General features: G+C 53.0%; 1 protein-coding gene across 1 annotated transcript; it reads left to right on the top strand.

Moving 5' to 3' along the window:
- The first annotated feature begins 1,587 nt into the window (after positions 1-1,587).
- TMEM216 (transmembrane protein 216) lies at positions 1,588-17,404 on the top strand. The gene is made up of 6 exons (XM_077292710.1): positions 1,588-1,723; positions 2,000-2,016; positions 5,139-5,232; positions 6,238-6,330; positions 8,070-8,271; positions 17,154-17,404. The coding sequence occupies exons 1-6, from the start codon at positions 1,711-1,713 to the stop codon at positions 17,167-17,169; spliced, it is 435 nt and encodes a 144-aa protein (XP_077148825.1). The 5' UTR covers positions 1,588-1,710; the 3' UTR covers positions 17,170-17,404.
- Positions 17,405-18,200: the final 796 nt, after the last annotated feature.

Raw genomic sequence — 18,200 nt, 5'->3', positions numbered from 1 at the left:
CTATGGTACCCCACTTGAGACCTTCTTCCAACCGGATATTCAGCCATTTATGACCACTATTTGGGCCCGATCACTGAGCCAGTTGTGAATCCACCGTTGCCTTGTCCATTCCATAATCGGTCAGTTTTTCAATAAGGATGGTGTGAGCTACTTTGTCAAATGCTTTGACCTTGGTCAAAGTCATCTGAGCACCCAAATCTCAAAGGATGGCCAAATTTTAGCATTTGCCCATTTTCCTTTATCTAATTTTTAAAATGTAAGAAATGACTATAGATTTTTTTTTTGCCTAAAATACAAGGAAATGTGTGTCATATTTAACTTTAGATCTTTTAGAGATCATTTCATCTTCATCTTCCTTAACTGTTCACAATAACAGTAATTTTGACCAGGGGTGCCCAAACTTTTACATGATACTGTATCTATCTATCTACGATTGTTTTATTAGTTTTGCACACTTGCTGTAAGTTACATAGAGGCTATTGTATGTAAAAGATGCTAAACACACATTGCATAAGGATTTCCTGCGGATTAAATGCCAGTGAAAATCGCATAGTCGCCTTGCACTCGGATTACACACGGATTCCGATAAGGAGAGCACTCGGCCAACTCTCCTGGATGAGAATGAGAGCGATTTTGCCTATGCTCGGGTGACTCCGGCCTACAGCTGCAGATCTGGGGGCTGGATTTTACACTTGAGTCTTCTGGACTTGAACCTCGTCACCTTAGGCTGCTTTCACACTAGCGTCGGCCCGACGCATACTGTGAAAGAAATGCCCGACGTGGGCAGCGGAAGCAGTCTTAAGACGCTTCCGCTGCCCCATTGTAAGGTACGGGGAGGAGGGGGCGGAGTTTCGGCCGCGCATGCGCGGTCGAAAATGGCGGACTCGACGCACAAAAAGTTACATGTAACGTTTTTTTTGTGGCGGCGGTGCGCCAAAACACGACGCAACCGTCACATGACGGTTGCAACATGTGGCACTGCGTCGCAATGCGTCGCTAATAAAAGTCTATAGAGAAAAAACACATCCTGCGGGCAACTTTGCAGGATGCGTTTTTTCTCCACAACGACGCATTGCGACGTGCAGTGCACGACGCTAGTGTGAAGGTAGCCTAACCTTGCACTGGAGATGCTGATTTCTGGCACGAATGGTTAGGGAATGGAGGCAGTGGTGTAACTTGAAACTAATGGGCCCCAATGCGAAAGCTCCAACGGGGCCCCCAAATATTGTAAATCTTCAATAGCAATAGTCTTTTTCTATAGGCCAAAGGGACTTTTAGGGCCTCCAGGCTCCAGGGCCCGGGTGCGATTGCAACCCCTGCACCTGTTGTAGTTACGCCCGTGCATGGAGGTTATAGCACAAGGAGGTATGTATGATTTACTAATGCATTTGATTTTGTTGCAGCTCCTACAGTTACCAGATTGTGTGATCCGGTTAGTAACAGTTTGCCTGCAGAAGACAATTTGTATCCAAAAATGTCCGTCTAGCTGGGAACCCTGAGCCGCGGGTACAAGCTACACAGTGCCCTGTGCTCCCAGGAGACCGACCACCTAGGATAAACTGCAGAAGAGGCTGGTAACCTAGGCAACACGCACTAAAGCTGACCGCGGAGATAACCGCATTGTGCGCCCCCTACCCGCACACAGCGCTACAGGAGCGGACCGGCCCCGGTATCCAGGATGTGACGTCACAGCGTCCCTGGAGCAACAAGATGGCGTCCAAAGGTGAGCGGCGACAGCTGCGGATTATGCAGCGGCTTATGGCAGCGGCCAGAGCTTCCCCTCCGGGCATCGCCGTGACTGAGGGGCGCTGGGACCCTCGGCCACCTGTGCGCCGCCTCTATACGTAACCTGTGCTGTCCAGCTGCCGCAACTACAACTCCCAGCGTGGGCATGGAGGGGGCTGTAGTTACACAGCGGCTGGAGAGCCTGCACCGCTGCAGACGGATCCGTGTCTGGGCACTGTACACGCTGCTGATATCACTGTTGTCTCTTCACCAGGGAGAAGACGTGGAGTTGTATCCTTTATTGCTCTCACTGCGGGCCTGGTGTGGAACTACAGGTCACAGCATGTCACCAGCTAGTGCTCCTGACCCAAATAACAGTGCAGATGCAGGCTGGGGAGCGTTAGCAACAAGCACTGTCCTCCATCCTGTGCAGCCGGCGGTCGGTCGCCCCCCTCCGTCCTGTGCTGCCGGCGGTCGGCCGCCCCCCTCCATCCTGTGCTGCCGGCGGTCGGTCGCCCCCCTCCTTCCTGTGCTGCCGGCGGTCGGTCGCCCCCCTCCGTCCTGTGCTGACGGTGGTCGGTCGCCCCCCTCCGTCCTGTGCTACTGGCGGTCGGTCGCCCCCTCCATCCTGTGCTGACGGCGGTCGGTCGCCCCCCTCCATCCTATGCTGCCGGCGGTCGGTCGCCCTCCCTCCATCCTGTGCTGCCGGTGGTTGGTCACCTACTCTATCCTGTGCTGCCGGCGGTCGGTCGCCCCCCTCCGTCCTGTGCTGCCGGCGGTCGGTCGCCCCCCTCCGTCCTGTGCTGCCGGCGGTCGGTCGCCCTCCCTCCATCCTGTGCTGCCGGTGGTCGGTCACCTACTCTATCCTGTGCTGCCGGCGGTCGGTCGCCCCCCTCCATCCTGTGCTGCCGGCGGTCGGTCGCCCCCCTCCGTCCTGTGCTGCCGGCGGTCGGTCACCCCCCTCCGTCCTGTGCTGCCGGCGGTCGGTCGCCCCCCTCCGTCCTGTGCTGCCGGCGGTCGGTCGCCCCCCTCCGTCCTGTGCTGCCGGCGGTCGGTCGCCCCCCCTCCATCTTGTGCTGACGGTGGTCGGTCACCCACTCTATCCTGTGCTGCCGGCGGTCGGTCGCCCCACTCCATCCTGTTCTGCCGGCGGTCGGTCGCCCCCCTCCATCCTGTGCTGCCGGCGGTCGGTCGCCCCCCTCCGTCCTGTGCTGTTGGCGGTCGGTCGCCCCCTCCGTCCTGTGCTGCCGGCGGTCGGTCGCCCCCTCCATCCTGTGCTGCTGGCGGTTGGTCGTCCCCCCCTCCGTCCTGTGCTGCCGGCGGTCGGTCGCCCCCCTCCGTCCTGTGCTGACGGTGGTCGGTCGCCCCCCTCCGTCCTGTGCTACTGGCGGTCGGTCGCCCCCTCCATCCTGTGCTGCCGGCGGTCGGTCGCCCCCCTCCGTCCTGTGCTGCCGGCGGTCGGTCGCCCCCCTCCGTCCTGTGCTGCCGGCGGTCGGTCGCCCCCCTCCATCCTGTGCTGCCGGCGGTCGGTCGCCCCCCCCTCCATCCTGTGCTGCCGGCGGTCGGTCACCCACTCTATCCTGTGCTGCCGGCGGTCGGTCACCCACTCTATCCTGTGCTGCCGGCGGTCGGTCGCCCCCTCCATCCTGTGCTGCCGGCGGTCGGTCGCCCCCTCCATCCTGTGCTGCCGGCGGTCGGTCGTCCCCCCCTCCATCCTGTGCTGCCGGCGGTCGGTCGCCCCCCTCCATCCTGTGCTGCCGGCGGTCGGTCGCCCCCCCCCTCCGTCCTGTGCTACTGGCGGTCGGTCGCCCCCTCCATCCTGTGCTGCCGGCGGTCGGTCGCCTCCCTCCATCCTGTGCTGCCGGCGGTCGGTCGCCCTCCCTCCATCCTGTGCTGCCGGTGGTCGGTCACCTACTCTATCCTGTGCTGCCGGCGGTCGGTCGCCCCCCTCCATCCTGTGCTGCCGGCGGTCGGTCGCCCCCCTCCGTCCTGTGCTGCCGGCGGTCGGTCGCCCCCCCTCCATCCTGTGCTGCCGGCGGTCGGTCGCCCCCCCTCCATCCTGTGCTGCCGGCGGTCGGTCGCCCCCCTCCATCCTGTGCTGCCGGCGGTCGGTCGCCCCCCTCCATCCTGTGCTGCCGGCGGTCGGTCGCCCCCCTCCATCCTGTGCTGCCGGCGGTCGGTCGCCCTCCCTCCATCCTGTGCTGCCGGTGGTCGGTCACCTACTCTATCCTTTGCTGCCAGCGGTCGGTCGCCCCCCTCCATCCTGTGCTGCCGGCGGTCGGTCGCCCCCCTCCGTCCTGTGCTGCCGGCGGTCGGCCGCCCCCCTCCGTCCTGTGCTGCCGGCGGTCGGTCGCCCCCCTCCATCCTGTGCTGCCGGCGGTCGGTTGCCCCCCTCCATCCTGTGCTGTCGGCGGTCGGTCGCCCCCCTCCGTCCTGTGCTACTGGCGGTCGGTCGCCCCCCTCCGTCCTGTGCTACTGGCGGTCGGTCGCCCCCTCCATCCTGTGCTGCCGGCGGTCGGTCGCCCCCCTCCATCCTGTGCTGCCGGCGGTCGGTCGCCCTCCCTCCATCCTGTGCTGCCGGTGGTCGGTCACCTACTCTATCCTGTGCTGCCGGCGGTCGGTCGCCCCCCTCCATCCTGTGCTGCCGGCGGTCGGTCGCCCCCCTCCGTCCTGTGCTGCCGGCGGTCGGTCGCCCTCCCTCCATCCTGTGCTGCCGGTGGTCGGTCACCTACTCTATCCTGTGCTGCCGGCGGTCGGTCGCCCCCCTCCGTCCTGTGCTACCGGCGGTCGGTCGCCCCCCTCCATCCTGTGCTGCCGGCGGTCGGTCGCCCCCCTCCATCCTGTGCTGCCGGCGGTCGGTCGCCCCCCTCCATCCTGTGCTGCCGGCGGTCGGTCACCCCCCCCTCCATCCTGTGCTGCCGGCGGTCGGTCACCCCCCCCCTCCATCCTGTGCTGCCGGCGGTCGGTCACCCCCCCCCTCCATCCTGTGCTGCCGGCGGTCGGTCACCCCCCCCTCCATCCTGTGCTGCCGGCGGTCGGTCGCCCCCCTCCATCCTGTGCTGCCGGCGGCCGTTGGCCCCACTCCATCCTGTGCTGCCGGCGGTCGGTCGTCGCCCCCCCTCCATCCTGTGCTGCCGGCGGTCGGTCACCCACTCTATCCTGTGCTGCTGGCGGCCGGTCACCCCCCTCCATCCTGTGCTGCTGGCGGTGACCCATGAAGCTGGGGCACAGTTACACCCTCAGATCCTGTGTAAGGTGCGGCCCCCCAGGTGATGTTTTGGGGCCCTCTCATACACGACGTGATAAGCACTGGGTGATGTCTTACCACCCGGCGGCAGGTTTCAGGGTGGGTGGTGGTAATATATATGATTGCGGATTACTGCAGGACTCTGGAGGTTTCCTTGACGGCTCAGCTGTCCTCCACCCCACTGGAGGTCCTCTTCTTCCTCAATGGCTGGTACTGCGCCTCCTACTTCCTCATCGAAGCTCTGATATTCCTCTATAAAGGTGAGTGCGGGATCGCTGCTGTCTGTTACTGAGCGGCTGTGGCCTGTGGTTACTCACGAATTGTAGAAGCCGCAGCATAATAGGTGATACACAACTTATGGACAAAAGTATCAGACCCCTCCACATTACACCTACAGGAGCCTTTCTGACCCCCATTCTACAGCCACAGATATCAGTGGGCCCGGGCTCGGCGCGGACAGCTAATGTCTTGATGGACTTTGCTTTGTGCACTGGGCAGAGTCATGAGGAACACAAAATGGTCTTTGCCAAACTGTTCCCATAATTCACCAAAATGTCTTGTATGCTGAAGCAATGAGATTTCCTTTCACTGGAACTAAGAGGCCGAGCCCATAGTAGTAGCCCTACTGACAGCCATGATTGTACGGCACCCTGCATGGTGCGACAGCTGCCCGTCCCTGGGGTAGAGGACAGCACAGAAGCTTTAAAGGGAACCTGTCCCCTGGCTTGGCTGATATGGGGTAAGACCACCACCATTTAGACCTGATATAGCATTCCATAATGTTGTCTATCTGCCCCCAACCCGACCTGGAAGACAAGAAAAAAGCTTTTATCACACTCATCTGTGGGGAGGTCCGGTCCGATTCTTCTTGCGATGCCGTCCTCCTCCTTGCTTCATGGGGATGATGCAGGGACGTGTTTACAATATGAAGGAGGACGGTGACCATAAGAAGATGGGGGGGCACCGGACCAAGACCTGCGACACCATCGGACCGCCCCACAGGTGAGTAGAAGATAACGTCTTGTCTTCCAGGTCGGGTCAGGGGCTAATATACAGCATTATAGAGTGCTGTATATCGGGGCTGAATGGTGGTGGTCTTACCATATCGGCCAAACCTGGAGACAGGTTCCCTTTAATATCAGTAATCAGATACAAGTCCATGAAAAAGATTTGTCCCGTGTCCAGAACTAACTACGCAGTATTGATCTCCTCTTAGACGCCATGTTTTCTGACACGCGGTTGACGCATTTTCTTGTTGACTCCAGGCTTGATCTTACCATATCCTACATCCAACCTGGTGCTGGAGGTGGCGATGCTTTTCCTTTACCTTAGTATTGAGGTCACACGCCTGTACCTCGGTGAGTAGTGAACACATATTGGGGTCACACAGCCACAGTATTATGGTACTTCTGACTTCAGTGTGATATTAGCCGTCCTTGCTACTATTCTGTTATCTGTAGAGAAGGAGGCGACAAAGAGCTGATATTCTGCAGATCTGAAGATGTAGCCCTTCCAATAATCTCTGAGCTACGTGCTGAATATTAACCTTAGGTCCCAATTCATTATCGCCTTTGCACCTGTTGTTTTTTTATCTAGTTTTGTCTGTTTTGCACATTTCCTTTTTTTTTTTTGTTTGCCCCCAATACATTCTTCTATTTGCCTATTTTATAGTCATGGCCGAAAGTTTTGGCGCCCTTGAAATCGTTCCAGAAAATGAAGTATTTCTCCCAGAAAATTATTGCAATTACACATGTTTTGTTATACACATGTTTATTTCTTATTTGTGTATTGGAACAACACAAAAAAAAAAAAGAACCAGATGTAAAAGTTCATTTTTTTTTCAATTTTCCCCTGTAGACCATATGGTAAAATGAATGTTGACTTTCTAACCAACTAGTGACGCAAAAGAACAATCCTTCATACGGCTGTATAAGTATAGACCAGAAAATAAAAGTTATGGCTCTTTGAAAAGGGGAAGGAAAAATGAACACGCAAAAAAATTAAATTGGCTGCATCCTTAAAGGGGTTGTCCAGCCCAAATTGCTAAGTCTGCAATCACTCTGTGTGACTGCAGATTTATGAATCTCCCCAGCGCATGCCCTGTGCGTTGTAGGGATTCGCCAATTTCTGACCTGGGACTGTAGTATGTGTATGCGTTATACATACCCCAGCCAGTGGGCACAGTCCCGTTTCCATAGACTCCCTCAATACAAGCGTGTTGACTGTGGACACTGGTTAGGATTAGTGATGAGTGAGCGTGCTCGGATAAGGTGTTATCTCAGCATGCTCATGTGCTAACCAAGTGTCTTCAGCTTGCTCGAATAATATGTTCCAGTTCTCGCGGCTGCACCTTATCCGAGCACATTCGCTCATCACTAGTTAGATTGTATGGGGGTCCTCATATATCAGTGTGGTTCCCAGAGGACAGAAGCCTAGCTGTGCCGAGGGTAGGTGAGGCACATGAAACCGAGAAATCATTAACCATTAATAGTAGTGATATTGACTCTGGCAGAAGAGAGACTTTATCTGTGCCCTAGATCTATAAAATCGTGAGGCGTGATCATGACCGCAGCAGTGAGGATTCGGCTGCTCATCATAATGCCATTATTAATTCATTAAAGCTCCACTAACATCAGAAACTACATCTGATCCTACAATCGGCCTTGTAAAAGTGACTCTTCTCAGTGGGGGGCAGCATTAATTGACCATCATTGTCAGTCATCAGCAAAGGCCCCTATAAAATAGACGGATAAGAAATTAATCTGATTGAGGCCTTACTTATAGCAGCTGCGCTACAGACCCATCACCTGGCATGTTGGATGTTACCAAGCTTTTTGGCTGAATTGGGATCTTACATTTTTACATTACAATGTAGAACAAACAGCAAAAATGAGAGATATTCTAGTTACATAGTCATCCCATGGAGCTGAATTGGGATTTTTAACAAGTTAATAACTGGGGCATGTTGGGATATAATGTAGTGGGGGGGGGGGGGGCATTTTCATGATTTATTTCAATATACCGTTTCCCTATTTCATTATATCTTTATGCCATTTGTGATATCGGCTGACCTCTTTTTCTTTTCCCCTCTTGTTAGGCTGTCGGGGGAACCAGTGTGAGCGGAAGCTCCCTCTAGTGGTCAGTGTGGGTCTAACCATTCCCACCGGTCTGCTTGCGTTATACTTCCTATTCCTGCAGACATATGCGTTGAGGCTGGAGACCGTGCTGAGCTGTATTCTGCTGCTCTTCTATGGACTAGAGGCAATTCTGTGTTGTGTTGCTCTCATTACTTTTTGCAGGTAATACTTTTCCTTTCTGATTTTTCCCATGTGATTGTTGCCGTTAATACACCTGTACATTTGTCCTGCTTATGGACATGGGTTATGTTCACTAACCTACATACATACAAATTTGTATCAAAATAGTGCAAGTTGCTTTAAAAAAAAAAAAAAAAAAAAAACCCCATAGTCACCCTCCCTGATCTCCAGTAGGTCTCCTTCCCACATTGCCTGGTCCCGGCTCCTCTCTGTTTTCTGCTATAGCTCTCAGCATATCCAAAATGACCAGAAACACTCGCTCAACTAATCAATGGCCACAGCAATGTCCTGTCGCAGCCGGTGATTGGCTGAGCAGGCCGTTACAGTGTGTCAGTTATGGGACCAGGAAAGTGAGAGATCTAGATGGGAAATATGAGTATTACTCTGTCGCCTCATTGGGGGACACAGGACCATGGGTGTTATGCTGCTGTCCACTAGGAGGCGACACTATGCATAATCTGAAAAAGATTAACTGTGGCTCCTCCTCTGCAGTATACACCACTGGACGGCATCATCCTTCTCCAGTTTTTGCTTAGTGTCGCATAGGGGGCACACCTAAGATTTTTTACTCCGCTTTTTTTTCCGACGGATTACAGATGAAGAAAAGTGGGTCTCCTGTGAGACTCCCGGCATGGCTCCTTCCTCGGCCCCCTATTACGGGGTGCCCGGTTGAAGTAGAGATGGCTATTCCCCATGTTGCTGCCCCTCATTCCCCAATTCCTCTTGGTTTCTGGGTTGAGGTCGAGGCGAGGATAAAGGCCCCTGAAGGTGACAACAGCACCCTCCCTAATGCCCCTCTGGGGGCATTAGGTTGAGACGCCTCAGATAGGGCCTGTACAGGCAACTCTTTGCAGCTCCCAGCAGTGGGCCAGCACACTGCGCCTGCATCCAGAGACCCCAGCCCAGCTGCGGGCTCCTGTTGGGGCGGGGGGGGAGTGCAGGCAGGCATGGCACAGACAGACACAGGGCTCCCTGCGCCCCTGTCTCTGCGGCAGCACCAGCTCTATACTGCCTCAGGGGGACCCCTCACAAAAAACGGGCCCCCCTACCGCTTACAGCCCCACCGCTATCCTGCCTTTAAATCCGGGGAGTCCGGTTCAGATCCGACCCCCTCCCGGACTTTTGCACCGGCTTGGAGCCCTTCTGGGCATCAGGCATCTAATTTAGGCCCCGGCCTTTGGCTTAGCAGAAGCCGACGCCTCCTCTCCGCACTCCGGATGACAAATATGACACTCTACAGTGTCATAGAAGGGGCGGATCGAGACAGAAATGGTGCGTTTTTACACAGCTTTGCCGCCTTTTTCTCAGCTCTACGCCCCCTTCTCCCCCTGCCTTTTCTCGGTGGCCATTTCTACTGCAGCAAGGATTAAACCTGCATCTCCCGGTCAGCAAGACCAGGACCTGGCCAGCCAGTGTCCGGGGGGGGGGGGCACAGGGCTGTGGATCTTAGGGGCAAACTGATGGGGTAAGAACACCTGGGTTGTTTTACTCGGCTGTCAATCCATATTCCCTATAAGCCTCCCCTATAGGGTTCTCTGTATAGCTACCCCTGTAAGGTCCTCTGCATAGCAGCCCTTCTGCACTATGTGCACTATGCCGGGCTCAAGGTCCAAGAGAACCAGGCAGGACTGCTATTATGCATTCTGCACAGCCTGCAGGACCGCTCTCCCCAGTGGCAGTATGTACCTACACTGCCAGGACTGCACTCAGTCTACTGGGTCAGAGCCCCAAGAGGCCCCTGCCAATGCTTTGGTGTCTAATGCCACGCCGGATGGGTCCCTCAAATGTCACAATCTATGACGCAGTCTATAGATAACCTAACCTCCACACTGCTTCAGGCTCTACAGAGTCATGCCTTGGCTATGACCGTTACCCAGCAAAGGGAGAGCTTGACTCAGGGACAGGACGACCCTGGCACATCCACGTCTAAGTCAGGACGCAAGCGGACCCACAGTCCATCTACGTCATCCCATAGCACTTGATCATCCCCTTCTAGGGAGAGACACCGTAGTTCCAGGTCGTCTAGACCGTCCCCTTCCAGGGACATGTAGAGGAGCTGCGGAGACACCATCACGTGTTTCTCAACGCAGGCAGTGAATAGCCAGGCCTTTCCCCGGGAAGGAACAACCAAGGGAAGGGCAGCATCCAATAAAGGAAAACATCCAATAAAGGAAAACCACCTATGCCAAGCATGGTATCCATCCACAGACAGCTGTTTCTGGGTTTTTGCCCCTCATCAGTGTGGAGTAGGAAACTGGCTATCAGGAGCAGTGCCTAGTAGAAAGACTATAAAGGCACGGATGATTGACCTCGTGGAGACCAAAACATCCAACACCGCGGAGACACCATCACGTGTTTCTCAACGCAGTGATCCAGAACACTGCCCCCATCCTTTATTGGATGCTGCCCTTCCCTTGGTTGTTCCTTCCCGGGGAAAGGCCTGGCTATTCACTGCCTGCCTGGATCACTGCGTTGAGAAACACGTGATGGTGTCTCCGCGGTGTTGGATGTTTTGGTCTCCACGAGGTCAATCATCCGTGCCTTTATAGTCTTTCTACTAGGCACTGCTCCTGATAGCCAGTTTCCTACTCCACACTGATGAGGGGCAAAAACCCCGAAACAGCTGTCTGTGGATGGATACCATGCTTGGCATAGGTGGTTTTCCTTTATTGGATGTTTTCCTTTATTGGATGCTGCCCTTCCCTTGGTTGTTCCTTCCCGGGGAAAGGCCTGGCTATTCACTGCCTGCGTTGAGAAACACGTGATGGTGTCTCCGCAGCTCCTCTACATGCATTTGCATATTTGGGGGCAGTGTTCTGGATCACTGCGTTGAGAAACACGTGATGGTGTCTCCGCGGTGTTGGATGTTTTGGTCTCCACGAGGTCAATCATCCGTGCCTTTATACCCTTCCAGGGACAGACAATGCAGATCTCTGCAATCCCCGACCAGAGAAGGCCTCCTCCCCAGCTCACCCAGCAGGGGACGCCTCAGTGATACACAGGATTCGGAAGGCATCTGTGACTCCGACTTCCGACTCAGACAAGGAAACGGAGGGGTCCCTGATCCCAATTCCCCCTAGCAATACAGCGCTAGTTGAGGACTTAATCTCTTCCATCCATCGGGTGCTGGACATTTCTGATCCGCCACCAGAGGCCCCAGAACACAAGATTTCCTTTGAAGGACCTCTGAAGCCGCCTAAGGTTTTCTCTAACCACCCAGAGTTTAAGGCGATCCTTAAAAAGCAGTTCTCACAGCCTGAGAAAAAAATATCTGGAGGCGATGTACCCCTTCCCGCAGAAGGATACCATGAGTCGACAGACCCATCCGAAGTGGACCCCCCCCAGTCTCTAGACTAGCAGCACAGACCCTCCTTTCACTGCCAGATAGCTCAACCCTCAAGGACGCAGCAGACCGGCAGGTAGAACGCATGGCTCGTTCAATTTTCGAGGCCGCAGGGGCATCCCTGGCTCCCGCATTCACTTCAGTTTGGGCTGCCAAGGCCATTCTGGCCTGGTCCAAAAATTTACAAGCTGGCCTCCAAGCATCCGCTCCTGAGCTGTCGGACCAAGTGGTTCAAATAGCAGTCGTAGCAGATTACATGCTTCATGCAGCTCTGGATTCAGCAAGGGGTGTAGCGGGGATAGCATCAAACGCCATCACAATTCGGCGTATCCTCTGGCTGCGGGAATGGAAAGCCGACGCAGCCTCAAAGAAGTCCCTCACGCACCTCCCCTACCTCAGTGGGCGACTTTTCGGTGGACAGTTGGACACGATGATATCCAACGCCACCGGGGGTAAGAGCACCTCTCTTCCCCCAACTGAAACCTAAACGCACTTACAAGAAGCGTAACCAAACTCGATTCCAATCCTTTCGGAATTCTTCGGGCTGGTCTGTCTCGCGTCCAGCACAAAATCGTAACCGTTCCCCACGCAGGGACAACTCACGATCAACGCAAAGGTCAAGACCTGGCAATCAAAAGCAGCCCAGTCTAAACCCAGAGGAGGAAAATCTCAGACTTTCTCCTCATCATGACTCACGGACCCCGGAAGACACCACACCCTTAGGCGGCCGACTTTTGCTCTTTCATCAAGTCTGGCTGTCTATTACAGAAGACAGGTGGGTCAGGGAACTAGTGTCTTCCGGACACAAGATAGAGTTCACCTCCAACCCACTGGACCGATTCTTCCTCTCTATCCCCCCAAAACCACCAGCCAAGGCTCGTGCCTTCCGGCAAGCGGTCTCCTCGCTTTTTCAAGCAGGAGTCATAGTACCAGTCCCCACGGCCGAGCGCTTCTGAGGGTTCTACTCCAATCTATTTGTAGTCCCCAAGAAAGGAGGCAGCGTGCGGCCCATACTGGACCTAAAACAACTCAACAAATACGTACGGGTCCGTCACGTCCACATGGAGTCCCTTCGGTCCATCATTGCGTCTATGGAGAAGGGAGAATATCTCGCCTCCATAGACATACAGGACGCATACCTGCATATACTGATTGCATCTGCCCATCAGAGATTTCTCAGGTTCGCAATCGACCAGGACCACTACCAGTTCGTGGCTCTCCCGTTTGGACTCGCCACGGCTCCCAGAGTGTTTACCAAAGTCATGGCAGCCACCATGGACGTCCTGCACTCCAGAGGCATAGTCGTCCAAGTATGGAATGACTATCTACCCATCAAGGCCCCCACCTTCAAGGACTGCGAGCTCAGCGTCTCAATCACAATCGACACTCTGAGTCGCATGGGCTGGTTAGTTAACCTACAAAAGTCATCACCAACCCCGAGTCAGTCTCTGACCTTCCTGGGAATGCTATTCAACACCTCCAGGGGTCTAGTGCTCCTTCCCAAGGATAAGGCACTGGCTCTCCGTCTAGGAGTTCGCACCCTCCTCCGCAAACCCCCTCGATCTCTCCGGTTTGCCATGAAAGTCCTCGGCAAGATGGGGGCAGCAATAGAAGCAGTCCCATTTGCCCAGTTTCGCCTCAGGCCTCTCCAACTAGCCATCCTCAGTCCTGGGACAAGAACCCTTTCTCTCTCGACAGGGAGTTCTGGCTAATGTCGTCAACCAAGAGGTCCCTGCACTGGTGGCTCAAGCCAACCCCGCTAGCAAAGGGGAAATCCTTTCTCACAAGTCATTGGAAAGTTCTGACCACCGATGCGAGCCTGACGGGTTGGGGTGCAGTGCACCTAAACCACAGGGCAAGTGGTCCCCAGTGGAAGCAACCATGCCCATCCACTTCCTGGAAATTCGTGCCATCCTCCTGGCTTTGAGGGCCTTTCATCACTTACTGGCAGCCTCTCACATCAGAATACAGTCGGACAATTCGGACGATTCATATGTGAATCACCAAGGGGGGACCCGCAGTACCCAGGCGATGCGAGAAGTGTCACATATCCTCCACTGGGCGGAGGACACAGGGTCGGTTCTCTCGGCGGTCCACATTCCAGGGGTGGACAACTGGGAAGCAGACTTCCTCAGCTGACAAGAAATAGGCTCGGGAGAGTGGTCTCTCCATCCCGAAATTTTTCGCCAGATCTGCCATCGCTGGGGGACCCCGGATGTGGACCTAATGGCATCCCACTTCAATGCCAAGGTCTCCAACTTCATGGCCAGAACACACGATCCTAGGTCGCTCAGAGCAGACGCTCCGGTTCAGGACTGGACCCAGTTCCAGCTTCTGTACATTTTTCCACCTCTCCCCCTGATATCCAGAGTGGTGAGGAAGATCAAACAAGAGGGAGTTCCAACCATCCTAATTGCACCGGACTGGCCCAGACGTACATGGTACGCCGACATCGTACAACTTACAGCAGACGCCCCCTGGCGTCTTCCCGACCGCCACGATCTTCTATCACAAGGCCCGTTCTACCACCTGAACTCAGGGGCTCTCAATTTGATGGCGTGGCCCTTGAGACCTGGGTTCTAACCCAGGCAGGGCTCTCGCCGGACGTCATTGGAACCATGATCAGGGCACGGAAGCCAGCCTCTGCCAAGATTTATTACCGTACCTGGAAAGCTTTCTTTACCTGGTGCGAATCTCGTGGCCAGACCCCACTCCCTTATTCCCTACCCAAAGTACTTGGTTTTCTCCAATCGGGTCTGGAGGCCAGGCTGTGTCCATTGGGCTCGCTTAAGAGCCAGATGTCAGCCCTCTCAGTGCTTTTTCAAAGGCGCATTGCTACCAAGCCGCAAGTAAGGACTTTTCTTCAGAGGGTTTCCCGATTGGTTCCCCCCTACAGGAGACCACTAGAAACGTGGGACCTCAACCTGGTCCTGACAGCATTGCAGGAACCCTTCGAACCCCTTAAGGAGGTCCCGCTCCGCCTTCTCTCCCAAATGGTGGTTTTCCTGGTGGCAATCACCTCGCTACGCAGGGTGTCTGAACTGACAGCACTCTCCTGCAGACGGCCCTTCCTGACTATTCACCAGGACAAGGTAGTTCTTCGTACGGTCCCATCCTTCCTTCCGAAGGTTGTGTCCAACTTCCACCTCAATGAGGAAATTTCACTACCATCCCTTTGTCCGGTTCCGGTTCATAGAGTGGAGAAGGCTCTGCATACGCTTGACCTCGTCAGGGCATTGTGTATATACGTGTCTAGGACTGCGTCCTTCCGGAGGTCGGATTCTCTTTTCCTCCTTCCGGAAGGCGGCAACAAGGGTCTGCCATCTTCCAAAGCTACCCTTGCCAGGTGGATCAAATCTACCATACAAGAGGCCTACCGCCTTAAGAATTCTCCTCTTCCAGCCGGTATTACAGCACACTCTACACGGGCGGTAGGGGCCTCCTGGGCCATTCGGCACCAGGCTTCGGCACAACAAGTGTGTAAGGCGGCCACTTGGACTAGCCTACACACGTTTACTAAACACTACAGGGTTCATACCCAGTCCTCAGGGGACGCGAGCCTGGGTAGACGTGTTCTGCAGGCGGCGGTGCCCTAAGTATAGGGGCCTGTGTGCACAATATTCGTCCATTGCTTCCCACCCAGGGACTGCTTTAGTACGTCCCATGGTCCTGTGTCCCCCAATGAGGCGACAGAGTAAAGGAGATTTTTGTGTACTCACCGTAAAATCTCTTTCTCTTAGCCTCTAATTGGGGGACACAGCTCCCACCCTGTTGCCCTTTCCGGGCCGTTGTAACTGTTGAGTTCTCATATTGTTTTCTTGAGCTCGTACATAGTTGCCTTCTTACAGGCATAATTATGTTATTCATGTTACGTTCCTCCTACTGCTTTTGCACAAAACTGGAGAAGGCTGACGCCGTCCAGGGGTGTATACTAGAGAGGAGGAGCCACAGTTAATCTTTTTCAGATTATGCATAATGTCGCCTCCTAGTGGACAGCAGCATAACACCCATGTTCCTGTGTCCCCCAATTAGAGGCTAAGAGAAAGAGATTTTACGGTGAGTACACAAAAATCTCCTTTTCCCTAAAAATTAATTTGCTTTTCGTATTCTGTATATTCTGATGGACAAGGTAAAAATAAATGATTTCTTCTTAGGCTACGTGCCCATGATCAGTATTTTTGCTGTTTCCAAAACGCGGAACAAGCACAGTGGATGGGATTGCTAGAAAGCTCATGCCCACTGTGCTTCCTATTTAGGCTGTGTAAAATCAGGTTTCCAAGGTGCAACATATCAATTTCTCTTGCGGGAACACTCAGTCTTCTGTGCAGAATATTCCCATAGACAGCACGTGCATTGTAAGTGTCATTACGCAGGTGTTTCTAACCTGCCTTTAATAAAAAAAAAAAAAAAATTAAATTATTTATGTGGGGTCGCATTTATTTTTGATAACCAGTCAGGGTAAAGCAGACAGCTGCAGGCTTATATTATCAGGCTGGGAAGGTCCCTGGTTATTGGGCCCTTCTCAGCCTAAAAATTCCAGCCAGGAGCTGCCCTAGAATTGCCACGTCACATTAGATGTCCCAATTCTGGCCCTTTGCCCGGCTCTTCTCGATATCCATGGTCCGGTGTTAATTGAGGTAATAGTAGTTAGGGTTGATGACAGCTGGTATTTGTCAAAAATCACATCTGCCATCAACCCTAGGGTTAGTAATGGAGGGTTGTCTATCAGACTCCTCCACTACTAACCCAGTAAAGAAAAATAAACACACACAGAAATAAAGAACAACTTATTTGAATAAAGACTCCCCCACACTATCTCTAGTTCACCAATTTATTGAAAAAAAAATCCTGTGCAGGTCTGCAGTAATCCAGAAAAAGATACCTGAAAAACAAAGACAAAAATAAAGACATGAGACAGTCATAAGTTCACCAATTTATTACCCAAAATGTTCCCATGAAGCTCAGCCATAGTCCACGTTTTCCAATGTCTCCGGTGACTGTGAATAGCAGTAAAGTGACCACTATTTACAAGTGCTGTTTTTTGGGGAAGGGGTTGAATAAATTGGTGACATTTCTGAAGCTGCGAGTAGTTATGTCAGCAAGGTTACTGCGGTTCATCGGCTGTGAACTGCGATAACCTTGCTGAGGTCAGTGCTCGACGCGGCAGCTGGATTCGCATTTTTTAATCATTTCCTTAAATAATTAAAAAAAAAAAAAAAATGGTGTGGGGACCCCTCTATTGTTGATAACCAGCCAAGATAAATCAGACAGCTGAGGGGTACAGCCCGCAGTTGTCTGTTTTACCTGTGCTTGTTCTAAACAATAAATGGGAATTCACATCTATTTTTTTTTTAATGTGCATCGTGCCAGCCAGTCACAGACATGCCAGTACTTGGCTGTGACGGAAGTGGAAGAGCTTGCATCGGGAAAACTTGTTGATTGGCTGCACTGCAGCTGAGCCTTGTGAATTACCTATACAGTGTAATATAATCTATCTTTTTATTCTTGTTTCCTTCTCCAGAGAACCTAGTTACTGAGTGTCGGATCACCCATTCCAGGATGACTCTTCTGGATTCCTGAATGTCCCATCTCTGTTTGCTGTGCAAATCTCCGGAGCCATGAGCTTCGATCCAGGCTCCTAATTCAGTGCAGTAAAGGGAAGAGACCTGGTAGCATCACTGAATAGCTGCCTTGGTTCATGTGTATTAGGGCAGGGGGTTGTGTGTTTATTCCATTATGTGACTCCACGAAATAAAAAGCCGTATTTTTTAAGAGTGTTTGTTGTGTGTGATACACAGGAGATAGCAGCTGCCATTCAGCAGTATGATCAATAGTAGCCACAAGATTGCAAGTAATCAGCTTTTACTACACGGATGAACCCATTTTATAACATGGATTTTTTTTCCCTCTTTTTTGATGAGTGCTGGGACTTACATCTAAGACCATGTTCACATCTGCACTCCAATCTCCATAATTCTTTCCAATATTTTAGGCTGCAAGTCGAGCATTGCGTGCATCACAATTTTTGCTGTCTACAATACTTTGTCAGAGTATGTTAGCATCTGTCAGTGTGTCATGGCTTCTGCAGTCCATGACAGTAATGACGCTAGTGTAAGCAGAGCTGTAGACTATAGATTGCAGAAAATGAGGCAGACTATTGTCAAGGAGCTGGATGTAGAGTTCTGCTTGTAGCTTCCTTCAGACAATCTGTGAGAACCAGTCACCATCCGGAGAAACTCGCATCTCAGACTCCTTTTGGTCTTTCCTGATTGTTTTCTTGTCTTTTTTTCCTAAGTTTGTGCAATACTGAGCATCCTTAGAAGAAGAGAAGAGTCTTCTAGAATAAGTGGACATTAAAATGACACACAGATATTTCTGCTTGAACTGCTGAGACAGAGCATTCTTAAAGTTGTCTTTATTCTAAGAGTTTTCTTAATTTTTAGTAATTCTGAGAATTGGTGGAAGGAGGATTTATAGGATAAGTAAAAATGTAATTTTCTCAGTAAGATGCTCTGTATTTCCAGCATTGACTGCCAGGAAATCATGTGCACAATATGGCCCTCCCTGT

This window comes from Ranitomeya variabilis, chromosome 2 (genome assembly GCF_051348905.1).
Source record: "Ranitomeya variabilis isolate aRanVar5 chromosome 2, aRanVar5.hap1, whole genome shotgun sequence".
NCBI lineage: Eukaryota > Metazoa > Chordata > Amphibia > Anura > Dendrobatidae > Ranitomeya > Ranitomeya variabilis.
Note: the sequence above shows the minus strand (reverse complement) of the source record. Positions and strands in the feature narration are given on the sequence as shown.